General features: G+C 34.6%; 1 protein-coding gene across 1 annotated transcript; it reads left to right on the top strand.

Annotated features, from left to right (window-relative positions):
• The first annotated feature begins 7,019 nt into the window (after positions 1-7,019).
• Positions 7,020-23,071, top strand: LOC133195864 (kelch-like protein 24). The gene is made up of 2 exons (XM_061331832.1): positions 7,020-7,105; positions 19,446-23,071. The coding sequence occupies exons 1-2, from the start codon at positions 7,101-7,103 to the stop codon at positions 21,223-21,225; spliced, it is 1,785 nt and encodes a 594-aa protein (XP_061187816.1). The 5' UTR covers positions 7,020-7,100; the 3' UTR covers positions 21,226-23,071.
• Positions 23,072-23,568: the final 497 nt, after the last annotated feature.

Here is a 23,568-nt window from a genome sequence, read left to right as displayed (position 1 = left end):
CCTCAGATAAATCTCTGGTAACTACAGCTCGTCTTTTCACTCCTGGTAGACATGGAGCAGTCCTCTTTCTATGTGTCCTTCCAACCTCTAAATCAGTCTCCTCGAAAATAAGCTCTCCCGGATCTTCCTGCCAATCCTCCTCTGCACGTTCAGGAGACTTTCTTGGAGATTTTTCCACTGGCACTGACTCTACTGTTTCTTCTGACTCTTTCCAGGAGTGCACTCTATTCATGTGTCTTGTTAGCACGGTTTTCTTACTGAAAGCCTGCTCACACATCTCACACTCAAACTTCCTTTTGTTGATGTCAGCCACACTACAAGCAAAATTTTCATGAGGAATAATATGAAGCTTGGACACACTTGCTTTGGTTTTTCCCTGATTTGACAACTTTGGCCTCTTTGTTACCATCTTTAGATGTGATAACTGACCTGAGCATATGACTTCCCTTCCATTAAGTGTAGATATTGTCTCTGATTTACTAGCACGGAAACATCCAATATGTCCTTGTAACTGCAATTTATGTTCCACCCCATGAACGTATATTTTCCTCTCAGATACATCTAAAAGACATTTCCAAGACTTCAGGAAATCTAGACCCAAAATACCATCAGCTTTAATATTTGCTACAACAGCATGGCATCCAAATTTACTATCACCAAGTCGAAGTGAAAAATCCCCTCTTCCTCGGACCTTCAGGGGTGTTCCATCTGCACCTAGTATACTTTGATTTACAGGTTCTAGTCTACAATCCCCTGTGTTCTCTATTTTATTGTATAGTCTATCTGCTAGAATTGTCAAGGTTGCCCCGGTATCAACCAACAGATTGCATGGCACGTGATTCACAAAAGCTTTGAGGAATAAGCCAGATTCTTTATTGAATTGTCCTTGCTTGACCGCAGTTGTACTAGATACCACTTTATTGCTTTTGTTCCGGGTTTGAGTCTCTGAGCGACTTTTTGATTCATCGTTTAATTCTGATTCCTGTATCCTCTCAGTAGTTTGCTTATTCTTTACCCAACAGTCTTTAATTCTATGACCACGCTTTCCACAGTTGTGACATTTATATGGAAAAGCATCTGGTTTCAATAACTGATTAGAACTGGGTGGTCTCGGGGTCTCTTTCGTTACAGCCATGTCTGCAATTTTCCTTTCTAAATTTCTTAATGATTCCTGCAGTTCATTACGTAGCTGCTTCATTTCATCTCTCACACTTGAGTCTTTATGAGACTCTCTGTTATTTTCCTGATCTCTAGTTGCTCCTCTTGCGAAACCGACATCATGCCGACGTTGGCGTTCGGCTCTACAGAAAGCCTCAATTTCAACCGCCAAACGTATAGCATCATTTAAAGATTTAGGGCGTGATTGTTGAATGCGTAAGCGCATATCAAAATCTGTCAACGCATCAACAAATTGATCCTTAGCAATCATCTCGGTAACTTCTCTAGGTGCTGTCGGGTAAGCTAGGTGAGCCAAGCGTCTTATACTTTCACCAAGCTCCGGTAACGTTTCGGACGCCTTCTGTCGTTTATCTCTCAGCATTGCCCGATACACCTGTTTGATTGGCTGGTGCAAATCTATCTTCTAATGCATCACATAAATCCATATATGTGCAAGCCGTACCTCCCTTCATATTACCAAGGACAGTCTGTGCTTGTCCTCTCAATGACGCTGCAAGATATAAACTTTTCTGGTGTGCATTCCACATGTTTATATCACTGCACGCCTCGAAGTGAGCTTTATAGTCTATCCAAGACCCGGTTCCGTCGTACGTCGCTGGTTTCATTACAGTTTTGCCATATGAACCTCCTCCATCATTACTTTGTGTACCCTGCATACTCACATTTGGATTTTGATGGTACCCAATATGAGAGCCAGTTCCGGTACCTAGCCCTTTTGTCCAGGTTACACTAGTTGTCGTCTTTGTAGCACCTGAAGTACACCAAGGAAAACCAGGTGTGGATCGTGCCTCGGAAAACACAGGCTGTCTGATGGAACTTTTCCTCAGTAAGTCATATTTACTGGCTTTACTGTCTCCTCTCATGCCCCTATGCTCATCCTCTCCATACAGTGCGTAACCTGATTGAGGGTAATCAACATGATCAAAGGTGTCCCTCATATTGGTTGCACCCTCCGTGCCACGGTTACTGGACGATTTTGATGTCAATTCATATAAACTATTTTCTAATAGTTTGTCTCTAACATCTACCCCGGAGTCTGGAACTACATTTGACCTTGTAGTCTGGGGCGTTGACTTCAGCCTATCTAATGTTTCTCTCAGTTTTTCTCTTCTAGCATCAATTGCACTGAGATCAGCGTACAGCTCAGCTTCTATATTGTCCATACTCGTTCAATTATCACAAGAACTATACTAATTCTAAATATTCTAATTCTAAAAATGCCCAGTATTGATAAATTTAATACCCTACACCCAACTACAATATACTTGGTACCACTACACTTGGTACACAACACCTGGTATCACTACTTGGCTTTACAGCACTTGGTAACACTGCACCGAGTTCCCAACACCAGGTGTCAATAGCACCAGGTATCGCCACTTGATTTCACAATACTGTGTAACACTATACTGAGTTCACAGCACCTGGTGTCAATATACTAATTCTGAAGCACCCGGTATCACTTGTTCACTGTACTGGTGTCAATACTATCACAAATGCTAAAAATTTTAATACAAAGTAAATCAGACAACAATTAAAATTTAATCAGAAAACGCCTTGTACTCTATCCCACCGCTGCCACCAAAATGTAACGTGTATGATTGGGTTCTTACAAGGGATATATACCAAGTTTTCCTCTTACTCTGTCTGAGTATATAATTGCAATGATTAATAAAACCGCTCTATCTGAGGGTAAATTACACAGTATTAAACAAATTTTTCCTCTTATCTAGAGACGGGGACTGGGTATGATTCTTGCACCGTGTTTCTCCTCCAAGGTTCCTATTGATAGGAAAGAACTGGGTGTATCAATCTTCTTCAGATTTCCTACACCCAGAACTTAACATCAATTCCCTAGGATTACTTACCACTGGTGCTTCTATTCTATGGCTTCTATTCTTACCCTTACTACTTCTTTATTTAATTACTCTTTTGCCGCTTCTGATTCAGCTGTCGGCTTCTTCAGCTAACTTCTGAATGCCAGACTTCCCCAAAGCTTCGCTTTATATACCCTTGGGCTAGTCTATGCCAAGGGAAGTCAGGTCATTCCATTATTTGAGGTCTTCAGTGCGTTTATTTAAATGTCCCTTTACCATTACAGATTCAAGGAGGGTATCAATTAGATTAAATTTGACCGTTTTATTTTAAAAGCAAGGTCAGGTCAAGGTCATTATCTTTTTCCTTGACCGTAAGAATAAAAAAAATACTGTTGTCAATCATGCGATGCCTACTTCTATTTCAAAAAAATTAAATGTTTTTCTTTTTGCATAAAAAGATATTACCATATAGGGTCTATTAGATGATACTATCAAATTGATGTAAATAATTTAACTAAAATAGATATTGGCTAATCCGAATTTCCTCTATTTTTTCTATGATTTTTTAGGATATATTAGTTATTTTTATATGCTTCGTATATTTAATTTTTTCTTATTTTCACATATGGTAAAGTAGTCATATAAAGATACAAATTGATACAAAAACAAAAAGTGTTGACCGTTTACTAAGAGAGAGAGAAAAAAAAAAACACTTTTTACGGATTTTTTGCTCAAATCTGTACTTACAGATTGGAAGCTTTTAAAAGTTAATAAAATTTTAGTTTGTTTGGGAACTCATATTTATTTGATATATTTTTAAACTTCAGTCCATTATTATTAATTTTACTTACATTTGAAATTCTCTTTAAGTCTTTGATTGTTTAAAAATTTTAATTAAATACATTGTTCTATAGAAATTTTGAGAAGTAGAAAGGGAGAATATTTTCATACGCCGCCGTTCCGCCAAAAATATAGTCCCTGCTAGATTTCAAACTCAGTTTACCATCTTTATTTAAAGTTTTACGATTATGTTGAGAAAAGAAAAATATGATCTTTTGAATCCCTTACATCTAAATATACATGTATAAGACATATAAGCAAATATACTTCATCTAGTCAGAAACCAGACAAGAATCCCTCCTTAAGAATTCCACTTCTTTTTGCCGTTTAGACACATTATCTTCCTCCCTGATCTTGTTAAAAAGAGTGCGGCGAAGACTTAAACTATGGAATAATAATAAAACTAAGAAGATTTAAGAAGACTTTCTTATCTTTCTTTCATTGTTTCAGCCGTGATGTTATCTTACCTTACTGTTTTTTTCTTCAGTTTTCAAACAGATCTTCTGATCTCATCCTTTGTTAACATTATTTCTGAACAATCTAAATCTACTTCTCCTGGTTGTTCCCTTTAAATTTTTGTCGCGTTTTTAGGGTCTTTTCTATTGGGCAATAGTGCAGAAGTCGATGATGAAGAGATGTTGCCATTCTCGAGCTTCAACTGAAAACCTTGTCACATTTTTGTGTTGTTGTGTAGAGTCCTCTGATCTTCTAGATCTGTACTTGATATTAGCCTTTTTCTGTATTGCTCAGCATACTGACTTCTATCTTTTTTGTTGTGACTCAGTATTTTATAGAGTGCAGCCTTTATTTCAATCTTTTCATATTTCTTAAAGTTCCCATGTACTTTCAGGCAGCCATTTTAATTTTTTCCGTTTGTTATGTCACCTGAGTCACTCGTGACCAATTGCTATTTGTTGTGCATTAACATTTGAACATTTTCAGCTTCTACTCTGGAACCGCTGAACCAATTTTAACCAATTTTGGCATAGAACATTTATGAGTGAAGGGGAACGAAAATTATCAGTATCATGGTCCATGTCTTCCTGGGGCCTTTGGGGCGGGGCTAAAATCATCAAAATTAGTGCTATCTTTAATATTCTCCTTCTCTACTCCTGGACATCAAGCAGTCAAACAGTGGTATGATTGTAATAAGCATTGAGCCCTCTACCAAAATTGTGAAATCCATGGCCCCAGGGGAAGGGTTTCTGGAGTAAAGGTGGGGCTCTATTAATCATTAAGTGAAAATGCATAAATTCTTTAAAAAATCTTCTTTTCTCCCCCTGTGTATCAAGCAGACAATCTAAGTGCATGGTTATGATGATCAAGGGTGTCCTTTCCAAAATTGTGAAATTCGTGGCCACAGGGTGAGGGGTACTGCCTGGGGGGGGGGGGGGCTTGGCTCTAATGATTATATAGTGAAATCTTTTATTCAATAATTCATATTCAATGTGTGTATCACGATATATATGCGTCGAAATTGATGATGATTTTTTAAATTAGTAATTTTTACCAAACTAGAAGTTTTGTTTAGTTTATCACATGTTGACGTAGCTTTCAAGTTTTCAAGTTTTATTTAAGACAAAGACCCCAACTTGGGTGTATGAATACAAATGATAAAACAAAATTACACATAAGCATGAATGCATGAATGAGTGGTACTAATGTTAATTATTATATGTATACATATATAGTTCAAAACATTAAAGTATAGAAGACCTCTGCTAGTAAAAAATAAATCTACATGTATTACAAAATACCAATTGAGGGTATGTTACACAGTAGTTTTTATTTTTAATTTCTTACTGACAATAAAATTTTGGAAAATTTGGCAAGTCCAAAAATGACTTTAGTGTCCTTACAATTTCACAGGTCATGAAATTTGATAACATTAGGATTAACATAAAAAAATATTTGGAACAAGTTTTTTTCGTTCTACAAAATCACTTTATTGCCCTCTCCCGACTCAAATAAAACATTGGGTCGGCATGTCAAACGTTGCAATATTCGATATTTCCATTTGTATTTTATGATTTTCCATTTTTATTGTAAAATTTTCCATTTGTTTTCTATAATTTTTCATTTCCCTTGTATTTTTATGTGTATTCTACAATTCTCCATTTGTATTGTATATTTTTCATTTGTATTGAATAATTTTTAATTTGTATTATATAATTTTTATTTGCATTCTATATTTTTCCATTTGTATACTTTTCCATTTGTATTGTATATTTCTTATTTGTATTGTATAATTTTTATTTGTATTCTAATATTTTTTATTTGTATTGTATAATTTTTCATTTGTATTCTATAATTTTTTTGTTGGTATTGTATAATTTTAATTCTATAATTTTTCATTTGTATTGTATATTTTCAATTGTATAATTTTACATTATTTTGTATTGTATAATTTTTCATTTTTGTATTGTACAATTTCTCATTTGTATATGTATAATTTTCCTTTGTATTGTATACTTTTCCATTTGTATTGTAAAATTATACGATACAAATGGAAAATTATGCAATACAATTGAAAAAAAATATACAATACATAGAAAAAGTATAGAATACAAATAAAAATTATACAATACAAATGAAAAATTACATAATACAAATAAAAATTATACAATACAAATGCAAAAATTATAGAATACAAATATACATTATACAATACAAATGGAAAATTGTACAATACAAATGGAAATTTATAGAATATAAATGGAAAATTATATACAATTACAACTAAAAAAGATCGAATATTGCAACTTTTGACATGCCATAGGGTCGGTAGGTTGGTGGGAATTTTTTTTTTCCGGAAATTTTCGACATACTTTTAGGCAAGATTTGAGGGGGGGGGGGGTTAAAAAAATGTTTCCTGGAGGTTAAAAAAAAAGTTTTGAGTCCATTTTTACACAGTTGCAACCGTCGGGAAAGGGCAAACAAACATTTTTTTTAAAGATGGCCTAAACAGTGACAATTTATATTTCTGCTCCAAGCAATGAAGTTGATTTTTCCTATTAAATATAGAATATATAATTATTTTGGGGGCTATGCTGTCATTCATTATTGACAACTGACGGTATGCCTGTTGGAGAACAGACTCATCATTCAAGTAGGGCCGAACTGTTGCTAGGACGAACTGTGTGATTACCTTATCGGGATCGGGATGACAATGACTGACAAGGAAAATCTTGAGTGACAGTCATTCATGTTGGAAAGATGTGAAATTTCACCTTTCTTAGTATTACAGCAGTTTCTTTAAGTCATATGAAGTAAGTAAAATAAGTATAGCTTTACATAAAAAAAGAGAAAGAGTATTGTATAATTTTTATCCACAAATTACAATCATGATCAGATGATGTCGGACAGTCAGCTGAGATGTATTTTTTTTTTTTTTACCTTAGTCAGGTCCAGCACAATCTCTTGATTTAGCTATATGCTATATAGCTTTATTAAGCTATTCAAAATAGCTTGATAAAGCTATTTATGTGCAGTTTTTCAGAAAAATGCTTTTTGTAAGAAATAGACAAAAAGTCGCAAGTAATTGACTATTCATATATGTACTATGGGCTATCAAAACAAAAACTGAAATCAAAAATAGTTCTAACATTGCAGCATTTGAATAATTTTAAGCAAAAGATGCATTTCCATTGTTTGAGTAACTGTACACCACCTTGTGTGCGTCGAGGCGTGGATAAGTATGATTGCTTCTCATTGTACTGTAATAAAATATAGGGGGTTTTCCTAATAATGTCGCCTACCTTAGTATAAGGTGACGACGGAACACCCAGGTTTACATGATGAATAAACACGGGTACATATGCAACACATATAAGAACAGGTAACGTGGTGAATAGGTAGACTGGCAGGACTCGACTGACGAGGGAAGCGTGCCGGCACGGGTGGGTGGCTATGAGGTCAGGGTGAAAGGTCATAGGAGATATATTTACATATGTATTTTCACTACATTCCTCCCCGTTTTATTTAATAAAGCTAGGGGCAAATGCTGTAATTTACTAAGAGGAATGCAAACCCAAACTTTATGATTATTATTCAATATGACATGGAAAACGTATGAACTAATTCATGTATCCACATGAACTTGGCACGAATTACTTCTAGCGCCTTTGTTCTGCAGGATAAACATGTTTATTATACTTTCATGTTAAATACTAAAATCTGATTGGTTTAGACGCATTTAATAATCCGTAATGTTACCCTCAGCGTTAGCAACACACTTGACAACGGGTAACATTACGAAAATATCACATGCGTTCAAATCATGCGCGTACGGTTCACCGTAGAATTCTCAAAACGTCGGTTGTGCGTTTGAAAGAAGCCGAATAAACGACGTCAATAAAAGCTTGCGTCCGATGTAGCTTACTTGAAAACAACAAACGACAGACGAAACATCCTTGCAAGTGCATTCTTTAGATGATAAAGGACTTTTTAAGTAGCGAACAAACAATAAAGAGGTTGGTAAATCTTTTCCGAAACTTTCTTATTGAGAAAAATAGAAGCGGGGAGTTTGAAAGCTTTCTAAGCGTGAACTTAACGACGATCTCCGAATTTTTTTTATGACATCCGAAATCAATAGGACATTCAGTATAATAAAATAAATAGTGCACGTTTTTGAGGGTAACAGTTGAAATTGACACCCCTCGGAAAACCATTGTCAACCTCCGCTGATGCGTCGGTTGACAATGGTTTTCCTTGGGGTGTCAATTTCAACTGTTACCCTCAAAAACGTGCACTATTTATATAATGTATGTGGCAAGATTGTATATGGTTTGATTTGCGAATCATGATAATCAACTTGTATCCTCCACATTGGATCTATAATGATCATGTTTTAGTCATACGCATTCCATATTATCTATTTTGAATCTAGTGGGTTTAAACAGTAATAAATTTATACTAATCAAAAAGAATACTACTGACCTATGACCTAACATTGACCTACTTCCATGAAAGTCCTGAAACCGAATGATGTTATGACACATGGTTTAGTCTAGTGAGATTCAGTTGCACCAAGGTTAATATATATAATTACTTAATCATGTATACAACTGCAGATTTGCCTACTTAAATTGTGCAGGAGTGCAGTCTATGTTAGAACCTTACAACAGATATATAGATAATATGAAATTTACTCTACTGTTGTAATGTATACTGATAATAACATTATATTTTGATTATTATACTTTGATGTGTGTCGTCACCTTAACTACGATGCATAATACTGTACAACTATACTAACTTTAAGCCTTAACTTAAACTTACTTACAAAAATGTATTATCTTATTTCCTAGCCTATGTACTAAATTAACTGAAGAATGTATATATCCTATATTCCTAACTAGAAATAACCTAACTTTGAAATATAACAACTGGAAACATATTTACAAAACACATGCCGCATCAATACCGTCACTTTCTAAAATTAGTAAGCCAGGTATGATACGTAAAATGTACTTGGTCTTAATAATAACTACATTATGACATATAACTATAAACAAAGCATGTAAAGCAATCCGCCCTAATACCGTCACTGAGAATGGTCAGCTAGGTATCAAACGGAAAGCATAATACTCTTTATACTAGGCGATCTGCCATAATATACCATCACTGAAAAATATCAGCCAGGTATATCCAACGGAAAGCTTATGTTGCATGTTCACACCAGTCCTGGTTTAAGTATTCCTGGCCATCCTTAGGAACTGGGTCAAAGACATGCAACAGAGTAGATCACTGCAAATTTATGACTTATACTGCCTGAATATGCTTTACCCAGATTTGGCCTAAATATACTAATTAAACTTAAAAGCCTGAGAATTCCCTAACAATTGAAAGAGTTTTACTATGTGACTACAATACATACTTGTAATCAACATTTAATCTGATTTGTGTGAGCAATAGCTATAAATGTTCACTGTTTATTTGGAAGTGCACAACTAAGATATTCTTAAATAATATAAATTACTTGGTCATGTTGCTAATTCATCTAACTAAAATCTCAAATGCTATAAATGTAAAAGTACCACCAAAAGCTTACTTATAAGTGAACCGTTAGTATATTTCACTACTTTGCATATTGTATGCCATAAGTGTATAGAGCATTGCTGAGTAGCTTACTAATAGTTATAGACTAGTTTAACTGTGGCTTTGTGCAAAATATAAGTATATGGGTCTTAAATTATAACTAATAACATTTACACTGGCAATGATAAATAACTGAATACCCTTAGTTGTAATAGATATTACTTATAATGTGAGTGACTGATAATCATCACTGTGCCCAATTATTACTGACAATAGGTACAAATTAGTTACTATAAATCTATTGTTAAAATGTTACACATGCACTTGGTACTAACTATTAGATTGCTGCAACTAATGATTATATAAAATTTAACAATTATAGCACTATAAAGATCTACACTCTATAATCTACACTATTTCCCCTCCCTTTTATTTTCAAAATAAGAGTTAAGTAATAATAGCTAACTGTTTTCAGTTATAAATGTAGTAATATTAGAACTTATCTGATGTAGATTGTGCATAACTATTCTAGTGTATTAAAGACTTAAAGCATTCAAGTACTATTGTGCTGACAAGTCCATTAGTTTCTCTACTAATCACTAATACATATAACTATACACAGTGCAAAATTAATGTTAGAATGTACTACATGTAAATTAATTAACTAAGATCTACTACCAGAGTTAATCACCAATTCTATGTGTAGTTTAAATGTTAGTTAATTAAAGCCGAATAAGGTAAGATTGCGGTAAAAAAAACTACCGCGGTAATGTTATTAAAACTACAATCTACCGATTAAAAGTACTAAAGTACTGAATTAATACTAAAAATTATTAGATGACTAATCTTGATTGACATAAAATGTAGATTAACTCTTAACTTTCCTTTTGAAAATTGAGGAATATACTCTATCCTTGATTAGCTTTTTATCTAAATAAAACCAACTACGTCAAACTAAATAGAAATAACACTAAGTAATAGAACTCAATAAGTAAACACTGGGTAAAAGTATTTCAGGGATTTTATAGCAAATGATCTACATAATCTCAGTGAGCCATGGCACAGCCCAACATTTGTTCTCCAGTGGCAGCCCAGATGGAATGCCCAGCCCATGGTTTACAAAGTGGAAAACAACAAAGCATTCTCTATATGTGAGAGGAAAGTCTTTGTTGGCAGCATTCCAAGTAAACCTGGTTGTGCCATCTTTGCAGTCACTTTCAGTAGTGTCGTGATACACAGCTGTTGCTGGTACAGACAACGTTTCCGAATCAGCATTCAGCACTTCTTCACCAATCTCCTTTTTACTCTTGAATTCCTCATCATGGATTGGTGGTGTATATATTGAAGAGGTTGCTGTTTCCTTTTGGTCTGTAACCAGCTCTTGGTAGGAGGGCTCCTGTAAATTGTTAATTGTCTGAGCATTCACAACTATTTCATTGCTATGCTCAGGCAAAACATCACTCCAAGGAGGCTGTGTATCTGAAGTCAAATCCAGGGTTTGTTTGCACTTGGGTATTGTATCAGTATCTGGAGTTGTTTGGCAACTAGCAGTTGAATACTCACTACTCAGAGGCCATAACTCAACAGATCTGCCTTCTGTTTGGTCTTTGTCCTCTATGTCGTCTGTGTGGGAAAGTCCAGGAACATTGACACCTGCTTGTGACACCAAGGTATTCCACTGCATACCAGCAGGTGACATTTCACCACTCGGTATTTGTGGAAAACCTGGTGGACACTTTCTGGGAACTGTGGACATCTGCTGCTGATGGTGTGGTGTTGCAGGCAGACCAGATGTACAGCTGCTGGCATCTCCAGGTCTCATCAGTGATGAACCATCTCTTTGTTCCTGGTCCTGGTTGTTGCCTGGAATTTCAATAGGGGACATAGTAGAACTTTGTACAGCTCCTCCATTTTGTGATTGGGTCAATGGTGATGGCATTGGTGGCCCTCCATACATGCCTGGTTCGGGGTATACCTGTGGTGGTACCATGTATCCAGGTGGGAACATTCCGGGATAAGGGCCATATGCATATGGAATGCTCGGACATGGCTGTGGTGGTCCAGAGAATGGTTGTATGTATGGTCCACCATATCCGGGAAATGGTACATTGTAATTCCCAGGCACTGGTATACAAGGAAAAGGATACCCCATTTGGCCTTGGTTGAATGATGGCAGGTATGATCCACCATAGTATCCAGGAGGTGCTGTACAAGGTGTAATTGCTGGATTCATCTTGTTGTCTTCAGTAGTTCAAAGTTACGGAAATAATCACGCCATTTGACACTACTGAAACAATCAGTCAGTGAATGTGTAAATCGTTATTGCTGTACGTTAAGCTATTTTCACGTTACGGTAAAAGAAACCGCCGGTGAAAATATTACAACACATTCAAGTGACTGATGTACAACAAGATCTGTGTAGTCACCGTGATATGAATTAAACGTTACTTTAACACAATATAATAATTGTATTTTAAGCCGGTTTAATTCATCAGTATTGTCCAGGCAATTTTAGATTATGACGTTAACCTTTTCTTTCTATCCTCTTTTCTTTCTATCTTCTCTTTATCTTTAATTACAGATTACGATGTTGTTCTCTGTATTTATTTCTCTTGTTGATTGGTCCTCAATATCAAATGTGTTTAAATTTAAACTATACTTAAACTACCTAAACTACTTGCTTACCGCACTCTCTTACAACGTTAATCAGGTCTAGGCGGCCTCTGTTTTTGGAGGATAGATTTTATCCTCTGAAAACAGAGGATAGCGGTCTTGCCACCTACCGGAATTTTCAAAACTAAGGGCAGTTAACTCTTAACCAAACAAATAACAGCAACTCTTGCATTTATGAACCGTACGCTGATTTCAAAATTAAAACATAAAAGGTACAGTTTCATATGCTGATGGATAATTCAAGATATTAAATCAATATAACTTTATTTTTTAATTTCCGTCAATCAGTTATTCGGTATACAGCTTGGAAAACAAATATTGCACTTACCTGCCTGTGACTAAGGTTAATTATAACCACGCTGATTTTCCAGTACCGTAATTATGTGATAAGCAGTTTAGAAATTTTGATAAACATTTTTTCTTTGAAAAATTAAGTTCAATAATTTATTATTTCTTTCATTTATTAATTCTTAAGCACATCACTTTGTAATATTTTATTTGTTTATGTATATACATGGCTGTATGAATATATGTTAATTTCTTAGTAAACATGTCAAATTATTTATTTTATTTACTTATGCTATTCAAATTATTTATTTATTTTTTATAATTATTCATTCAATCCATTTGTACTTTTATGCTTAAATTATAAGGCAGAGTATATTTTGTGATTTAAATATGCTTAAAATGCGTTTCCTTTTTTTAATTAAAAGAAAATATAAAAGAAATATTAAAGTCCTTTTTTATTTGTCTAAATAGGGAAAGATCATAAAAAATAAAACAAAATAACAAGAAATATTCAGTAATAATGGAGCGTAAAAAGTGCTAATTTTGAAAATAAATTGCAAAATATCTAGACATAGAATCTCAAATCGCCACATACAATCGATAGTTTAATGTTTGAACTTTTACTTGCATGTACTCTGGTGCTTGCACTTTTTGATTAAAGGTAGGCACGAGGTGTTTGAAAATTACCTGTGTTATCCTCTTAAATCGGAGGATAAACTATCCCACAATGCAACGCGGTTTCCATATATGGTAAAAATTTTGGCCGCCATATTGAATTTAGCTATCCTCCAAAAACGGAGGCCGCCCAGACCTGTTAATGAAAACGCCCGATGACAGACGACGGTAGAGACAAGCACTGATGTTACGAAAATTTGTAGATAAGCTAATTAATTAATTGTATAATCATATGAGGATGTTATATGATTTGGCTATATTCACTGCTATTGCACAGAGCTTAAAAGATGTAAAAACGTTACACTACAAATCAGTCTACTGTTAAAGCGAGAAGCACGTGCGCTTTGATCTATAGCTATTACAGGTAAACGGGTTTGCGTGAACTAGCTCTGTGAAACTACACAAGTACAACAAAAATATACGATATGAAAAAACAATACATCTCTCTACTTTCCCCCAAAATATTTTTTTCAGGGAAACTGAGAGAAAAAACAATGCATGAAAATTCACAAACAATTAAAATTAAATGACGAGTCGAGAAGAAAACGCTCCTCGAAAATTGTCAACACGAGTGACAAAAAACTTTTCAATATGAGAAAAAAACAAAGAAGAAAAATTGTCTCTTGCAAAAATATTTGAAATAAGATTAACAATTTAGAATTTGGTCGATCGTTGCGGCACGAGTGACCAAAACTTAATGAGTCGAGAAAAAATGGCGATTTGCACAAGACAAATATGAAAATTCAAAATTTTGTATTAGCGTTTATAAAAACAACGCTCATATGATAAATGTAATACTAATTACTAATGAAAAATGAAAATACAAAAATAACTGGACCGTGATATCACTACGTGTTCAATACAAGTAAATACTACTTACGAGTGAAAAAATAACATGGCAACTTAGTCAAATTGTTGGAACTTTGCAACTAACGTTAAATATAACGCCTGTTAACAACAGTTTCTGAAAATTCCAAATTGACTAAATGCGAAATATTAGAAAATATTTTAACCCGTGTTTCTATTCACGAGTGGAAACTCACACGTGAATTTTTACAAATAAAATATACAATTTCCCCCGCACCGAATTACCGGCGACGCCAATGTAATAAAATATAGGGGGTTTTACTAATAATGTCGCCTACCTTAGTATAAGGTGACGACGGAACACCCAGGTTTACATGATGAATAAACACGGGTACATATGCAACACATATAAGAACAGGTAACGTGGTGAATAGGTAGACTGGCAGGACTCGACTGACGAGGGAAGCGTGCCGGCACGGGTGGGTGGCTATGAGGTCAGGGTGAAAGGTCATAGGAGATATATTTACATATGTATTTTCACTACATTCCTCCCCGTTTTATTTAATAATCCTACCGGCGACGCCAATGTAATAAAATATAGGGGGTTTTACTAATAATGTCGCCTACCTTAGTATAAGGTGACGACGGAACACCCAGGTTTACATGATGAATAAACACGGGTACATATGCAACACATATAAGAACAGGTAACGTGGTGAATAGGTAGACTGGCAGGACTCGACTGACGAGGGAAGCGTGCCGGCACGGGTGGGTGGCTATGAGGTCAGGGTGAAAGGTCATAGGAGATATATTTACATATGTATTTTCACTACATTACTGAATTATTACTAATCAACTATCTTGTTGACCATAATTGGTGTCTTTTATAATTTCAATGAAGAAGTAACTGTATCAATTGCTTTATAGAGCCCCAAAACTTTAAGAACTATGAGTACAAAGTCTCTTAAGGAGACGCAATTTGATGAGTGATTTTTACATGCATTATTTTCAGAAGAGTTCAAGTTTGAATATTATCACTTCACCAAGGTGCGACATTTTGTGCATGCTGAGAAAATAACTCATTTAAGAAAAAAGTGTGATAAAATAGCTAAATCAAGCTATTCTGAATAGCTTAATAAAGCTGTATAGCTAAATCAAGCTATATAGCTAAATCAAGAGATTGTGCCGGACCTGTTAGTATAATCACATACTGCATGTAAAAGCTACTGTACTTACTAAACGTTAGAAGTCAGATCAAATGTACCAGCTGAAAACGAGATGCTACTGATTGTGAGATCGCACTGATTTAGGACGTTCCATGGAATGTCAGACACCTCGGCCCATTGACATTTCGGCCCAATGACACCTCGACTCAGACGGGTCGGCCCAAGATTGAAGACACCTCGGCCCAAGCAAAATTTTACTATGAAATATATATTTCCAATTTTGGGACTTGAATTAAATATTTATTGAAAAAAATACATGAATAAACTATCGAGATTTTTTCAAAAGATCTTTCACAAGCACTTTGACGATATTCAGTGAATGAGAAGCCAATGTTATTAATCATTAAAGTGCTAAATGATAAACAAGTAATATGCCACGGCGCATTCTTTGGTATTGGTGACAACAGGGAGTTAATTACGAGCAGAGTTAATTGGGATATAGTAATTAAAGTCAGCTATTGAATATTTTCTCATTGATTTCTTAAGAAAAAACACTTCCATTCATGAATATATTATCATCGCTTATAACTAGTTCGAGTCCATTTTTTTTTCTTTTTTCCAAGCTCTTTGTATCAAACCAAGTATGTGTGCTTTTTAAAAAAAAAGAAAAAAAAAGAAACATACAATGAAGTCATTTAGATCGATCTTATACAAACTATTAAAATGTTTCTTTTTTTTTTTTAAACAAGACCTCCATTTTTTAATTTTAAAAAAATCATTTAATTGGCAGAAAAAATAATTACTAAAACAATACTACCAATTCAAACGCTGTTAATTTCATAAAATTTTGCTTGGGCCGAGGTGTCTTTTATATGGGCCGACGCGTCAACAATATTGGGCCGACCTGTCAGGGCCGAGATGTCAAGCGTGCCGGGCCGAGGTGTCGTTGGGCCGAGATGTCTGTCTACCGTTTCATGATATCACAATAGTGAAAGCTTTTGTTTGGATAACTGTACACCATCTTGTGTGAGATGATGCATGGATGAGTATAATTGCATCATATTGTGCTGAGTTATACCAATCAATTACCGTATTATTTTGACCATAATTGACCTCCTTTATAATTTCATTCAAGAAGTTACACTGTGGTTACAAATCAATTGCTGGATTACTTCTAGTATACTGGTCCCTATAAATATGGCGCTAAAATAGGTGCCGCCGAAGGCGGTGTACAATATATATATGATCCCGTAAGCAATCAACAAATTCGGGAAAAAAAAGCCACAAATTGTAAAATTGATCAAAAATTCGTGTTCCTTGTGAAAAACTGGGTTTAAAAGACTGGTTTTTAAACACAGTTTTTTAAATGAAAATTAAAAGAATTTCGTAAAGTAACGTACTTGTTTAGTAGGTAAAACTCCATCTTGCATTGTTTAGGAATGTGGTCACATGATCAATTTTTGATGTAATCTCATAAATATTCATGAGGTGCGTCACTTGTGTTTTGATGTAATGAAGAAATATCTGATAGGACTCAAATTGCAATGCTATTAAAATTGTGAGATTTTTGTGAGAAATACAGGGATTTAACAAATGGAAGCTAATTACTAGTCGTTGATTGATCGAATTGTGCATCATCATCAATTTCAAATTAAAAATATTCTGAATATGATCATTAGGAGGTCAGGATATCGAGCTGCAGTAAACAGTAAGTCGCTTTTATCAATAACTTGCCTAAACTTAGAGCACAATATTGGTTATGGTTTGACATTAGACCTAGGTCAATTCATTCGAGCTTTCGGTCATAAAACTTTCCTGTTCTTTGTAAGAAAAAATTGCATGAACTAGCCCAAAGTAATGGAGATGTGTTTAAAACAGTTACAATCTCTGAGCTATATATACTCTAACCCTAATCCGTCAATCGCATACAACGCACCCATATTTAATTAACAGTTTTCTTCATGTTTTAACTTTAACATGTTTCATACTTTACTCCTGTACAGGGTTTTAAACTAACTTGTAATCCTTGATAGCCATATGGGCTACTGAACCTTGCAATTATGGGGCCCACATCAAAATTTATTCCCCCCCAGATTATCACACCTTCTATTGAATGTAAAAACAACAACCCCATTTTTCGTTTTTTTTATCATGTGCTTCGTGTTTCTTTTCTATCCGTTGTAACATTATGCATGACTTATCTAAATTTGAAGTGGAACTCTTCTGTTTATGAAGATTGATATGATCATTCAGTATCATATATAGAGCACATGGCACGTTTTCATTCACAAATAACAACTACTTTTTCGTTTCTTGGGCTCATTGACCCGTTGATGCCACATTGTGCCCGACATAATCACTTAAACGCTTTATGTATAAGTACTTCTTACGGGTAATTATAAAGCACTTTTCTGATTACAAAATTTTTCAAGAGAAAAATACAAAAAAAACATTCGGGCAAAATTGAAAAACAAGTATTTATTATCGTAAATTTTCTAATCGCCATATGGGCAACTTGAACGTAATTTTAAGTCGCCCACATGGAACATAAGTCACAAATTTCGAGTGGGCGACTGTTAATTTCAAACCCTGCTGTAAGATAATATATCGGCACAGTTCGACATTAGGCTGATTCATGCAAGTTTTTGGTCACAAAAGGCACTTGGCATTGCTTTTTGTCAGCAAAAGTTAAATGAATTAGCCCAAAGTCAGGAAGATTTCAGATTGGATTTATAAAACAGCCCCAATCTTAAAACTATATACCCTAACCCTAATCACTTGATTGAATGCATTCTGTTGAAGCGAATGGAAAATGGCGGTTTGTTTACATTCTGCATAGCATCGGCAAGGGAAATAACAGCTCATGTGCAGTCGCATGATTCTGGGGTCCGGCATACTAGAAACTTCCCCAATTGCAGCTTTATATAGTTCCAAAACTTTTAGAACTTTGAGTATTAAGTCTCTCAAGAAGACGCATTTTGATGAACAGTTTTAACATGCATTGTTTTCAGAAGAGTTCAAGGTTTAATACTATCACTGCACCAAGGTGCGACATTTTGTGCATGCTGAAAAAATAACATATTTAAATAGCTAATTCAAGCTATATAGCTATTTATTAACACATTTCTCTGTCCCAGAGAACATCAATTCTTATCACATGGTAATTCACTGAAAACACTGGTTAATGTACTGATTAACAGTCTAGACAACTTACTGATTAACAGTCTAAACAAACTCGAAAAAGTCACTTGGAATAAGAAATTCAGACTAAAAACACTGGTTAAGGTACTGATTAACAGTCTTTACAAACTCCAAAAAGTCACCTGAAATGAGAAATTCCGACTAAAAACACTGGTTAAAGGATTTTTATCATCATGATGTCTCAAAATTTTTTGATATAACAAAGTTTACATGCTATTAAAATCATTCGTTTAAAATTCTTTACTAGAAAATCAATATTTTGGGTGTTTTCAGCAATTCAAAGTTTGAATTTCTCAATATGCATATTTTGATCGCCAATGTTGTGCGTCATTGCTCTGACATTATAGGTGTCAATCCTTGTCAAACGAAGTACTTATTGTGCTTCAGGCCTCAGGCTTATAAGAAATATTATTCCAATCTAGAATTAGTATCAGTATTTTATGTTAGTGACTGAAGTGTTTTGTTTGTTTTTTTTTCTTCCTTAGTACTGTACTTTATTAAAAAATTCTAATGTAAACAAAATTGTATCCAAATAATGACGATGAGTATCAAATTATTTCGTGTATCACAAAGAGTATGTAATTGCTCCAGGTAAAAAAAAAATTAACAATTTAGACCACTCCCACTTCTCAGGTAACTACACAGTAAAAAAAAATTAGGTCTGTAAAGACTTTTAGCTAAAATTTCCTTCTTATAGTGAAGTTACCTACAGGGTATTTTAAAAGTAAATCTGTTAATTTTTTTCCTTTTTGATTTTTAGACAGAATATGGATGGAACGGAATCTCTTTGCTCATCAGTGCTAGAGGATGAGGAAGATTCTTCATCATATTCCAGTGAGAAGCATTCTGGCAGCCTCATCAAAAACTTTGAGTACTTCAGAAAAGAGGGGGGCTATAGTGACATCACACTCCAAGTTGGGCAGAAATCTTTTCCTTGTCATAAGATCATTTTAGCTGCCGGTTCCCCTTATTTTAAATCTATGTTTGAGTCTGGTATGGAAGAGAGCAGGAAGACTTGTATAGAGATCAAGGAAGTAGATGAGAATGTTTTTGAGAAGATACTTCACTTCATTTACACTGGAAAAGTAGATATTAGTTCTTTAATTCTCCAAGAACTTTTTGGACAATCCTGTATGTTTCAAGTTACAGCTTTAGTTGATCTGTGTGTGAGACATTTCCGTCTACACATGACAGAGAATAATTGTTTAGTGGCACTCACACTAGCTGATTCACATGCTCACAAACATTTATACAACTATGCTAAAGAGTATGTGTGCATGAACTTTCAAGTTGTGTCTCAAGAGGAGGACTTCTGCAGGCTGTCAGCAGATTGCATCAAAGATATTCTCTCGGACAGTAAACTGGATTGTGATGGTGAAGAGCAAGTTTTTGAGTTTGCCATAAAGTGGCTAGATTTTGAAGGAGAGAAAGAGAAGAGAAAAAATTCTGTGTTCAAGATACTAAGCTGTGTAAAGTTTCCTCAAATGAAAAGAAGTTATCTTACAAGTGTTGTGGCAAAATCTCCATACCTAGCAGATGATGAGGGGAAGGAATTGCTGGAAAATGCAATGATCTATCACCTACTTCCTGCCAGAAGGCCAATGCTGCCCTCTTACCAGATCACTCCAAGATCATCAACAAAATCAGCAAATGTAGAGGTCGCTGTTCTTCTTGGGGGTCGTCTTGCAGATGGTTTGAGTAATGATGTTGAGTGCTTCAAGTCAGATTCCAGGGAATTTTTTGCTTTGAAACAGCTGCCTTTTAAGAAAAGAAATGAATTTGCTGCATGTGTTCTGGGTAATGACATTTATGTTTCAGGGGGATTGAGGAGTGGAGAGTTCTGGAAGTTTGATTATGACTTTGCAACCTGGATTCGAGGAACCAGTCTTTTACAGCCCAGACGAAGACATGCTATGGCCCCAGTCGATGAAAGTATCTATGTTTTAGGGGGATTTGATGAAGACAGTGTTTTGCATTCTGTGGAAGTATGGAAACCTGGGAGTAAACAGTGGAAGTTTTATGGAAGTTTAGCTAGCCCAGTGGAGAATATGGGATATGTGGCATATGTCAACTGTATTTTCCTTTTTGGAGGGAAAAACCAAGAAGAAGTGGTGACAAATACTGTCCAATGCTTTGATACTGAAACCGGCCAAGGCACAGTCCTAGAACAGTCCTTGCCTGCATCTGACATGTGTGTTAGTGCAGCAGTGTTGAATAATTACATTTATGTGGTTGGATTAGAGGGTTCCTTCAAATTCCACCCAGACAACAAAACTTGGGATGTTTTGCCGGACATGTCATGTCCAAGAGACTTTGTAAGTCTGACAGTTCTGGATGAGAAACTGTATGCTTTTGGGGGGAGAAGAAGAGGGGCACAGTCAGATTTATATACTGACATCATTGAGTATTTTGATCCTGAGAAAAATGTCTGGGAAAGGTGTGGGACTATTCCTGTTCCAATGTATTCCTATGGATGTGTCCGTGTCATTCTTGGAGAAAATTATTTAAATGCAGGCACCAGCAACCTCGCCAACAGCTGAATCTGACAGAATGTGTGTATTTCAAAAAAAAAAAATATTAGGGTGCTTCGTGAAATAACATGCAGGCCATCTCTTGCTTTATTTCTAGACACAAGTATTTTACATAAGTTAAACATGTTGCATTGAAGCTTCGTACTTGGGAAGGATTAGATAACACTTTTGTTATTTGTTGGCAGAATGGTAGATGTGGTACTGTGGAATCATTTTAATTCATGGGGGTCAATGTTCGTGGGCAAGCAAAATTTTATTGTTCGTGGGGACGTAATTTTGTGGGTTACTTGTTTATATGGTAGATTCAATGAATCAATATGTTTACAAATTAAACTTTGTGGGGATGTAAATTCATGGGTAATGGTGACCCATGAAATCCACAGACATTGGTCCCCCCACGAACAATGAAGCTTCCACAGTATGTTTTTTTTTTGGGGGGGGGGGGGGAGTTAAAATTCAATGCGATACATGTGTATGTGCATTATTACAGATATTAATTTTTCCATATAGAAATTGATCAGACCACATTATATACAGAGTAGGTAGCTGTATGCTATTATTCTAAGAAAAAATATGTAGTCACAGACTCACTGTATATTTGCTTAAATATTTTCATGAAGATGTTGTCTCAAACATGTCAAACTTCTTAAAAATATAAGAAGGGGATAATTTTGTAATTTTTATCACTGTCTCTCTTAAAGTAGATCTAGTGTATTGAATATAATTTCATAAAAAATTATATAGTGTTGAATATACTTTTATTAGTGTTATCCATAATATTGTTAATTTTTTACATTATTTTTTTTTCATTTTGTTCAATTATACTGTGTTCAGTAATTAAAGTCCATTGATTGAGTCATAAATGTTGAGTCATGAATATTGCATGTGAAATCTATGGGCTTAAACAAATGATGCCAGTATTTGTTGCTTTTTTTTTTTTTTTTTTACAACTAAACTAAGTTTACAACTAATAAAAATGTTAAAGGAGTAAAGAACTAGTGTGTGAAAAAAGATGTGTTAATTTGCATTTTACATGCTGTTGAATTTACAGTAACTCTTACAATTATGCTTGTTTAGACTCCAATATTATTGTGTACAACTGCAAAATGTTTTTTTTTTCATACTGTGGCTTATTCCTAATTTTTGATGACCAAAAAAAAAAAAAAAAAAAAAAAAAAAATAGAATAGACTAGCATTAAATGTTAACATTATATTTACCTTTACATAGGTCACATACTTATATTTTTAAACTTGATTTTAATGAAATTTTATACATGTACTTAATGCTTACAAAGCTTTGACTTTTCATTTATTCTTTATGTACATGTAAGTGGTGGGAGATCAATGACCCTGTCTTTTTCAGGAATTTTGACACACAATTTAAAGCAATATGAGCTGCATTTTTTGAGAATTTTATTATGCTTTAAAATGTACTATTATGATAATTCTGCCTGTAACATAAATCTTGTGAGACTAAAACTAAGCGTTAAGTTTTATATATGAAAAGAAAAAAATTGTACTGTGGAATGTATAATATTGAATTAGGAATTGATTTTTGTAATGGATGACAATATTTGCAATTTTGCTTTGAATAGAGCTTCTAATTAGTTTTCCCAAAGCAGATACGTAAAACAGAAGCATTTTTTTTCTGTCACTGAAATTATAGTATGGATATTAATTTATAATTTTGAAGTAAAAAATTTAAAGACACAAAAAACTGCTGCAGCCTCATATTGTTTTTAGAACTTAAAATAGTTTACTAGTATTTGTGAAATGTACACTTATACAGTAATACACTTTTGTATTAATAAATCTTGGTTAAAAAGAAGCAAAAAATTAACAGCATCCAAAATAATTTGAACACTATTTATGAATATTTGGAAAGGTTTTATACAAGAAGTTCTCGGTGATTTCCGTGTAGGCAAGGTTGAGTAAATGTTGACACAACATTTCATGAAAGCCATGCAGCTTGAATTTTAGATAAGTTGAACCATTTTTGCAATCGCCTGTGATGTTTTTGAATAACTATTATGTCCGGTGCATGAGAAGTTGAACAGATTTTTGCACCTAAAAGATACCATGCCTTACTGAAATCCAAAGAGGTCTAGTTTTAACCTTATTAATGCAAGAACACCATCTGAATAAAATGCCTGTCCCAATCCACTGTATCGCGGCTAGTACTAAGTCTAGGGTAGCAGGAAGCGTTAAAGATCGTCCAAAAAGCGGGCACCTTCGGGGGGCAACTGTGGACAGAGAGATCCGCTTAATCCACCGACGGAACAGGTTTCAAACTTTGAGTGAAACTGTTAGTAACATTCCTGGATGCTGCAATGTCAGAATTAGAGAGAAAAC

The sequence above is a fragment of the Saccostrea echinata genome, unplaced genomic scaffold (genome assembly GCF_033153115.1).
Source record: "Saccostrea echinata isolate AGI-Se365-2 ecotype Australia unplaced genomic scaffold, CSIRO_AGI_Sech_v1 ptg000029l, whole genome shotgun sequence".
NCBI classification, from domain to species: Eukaryota; Metazoa; Mollusca; class Bivalvia; order Ostreida; family Ostreidae; genus Saccostrea; species Saccostrea echinata.
Note: the sequence above shows the minus strand (reverse complement) of the source record. Positions and strands in the feature narration are given on the sequence as shown.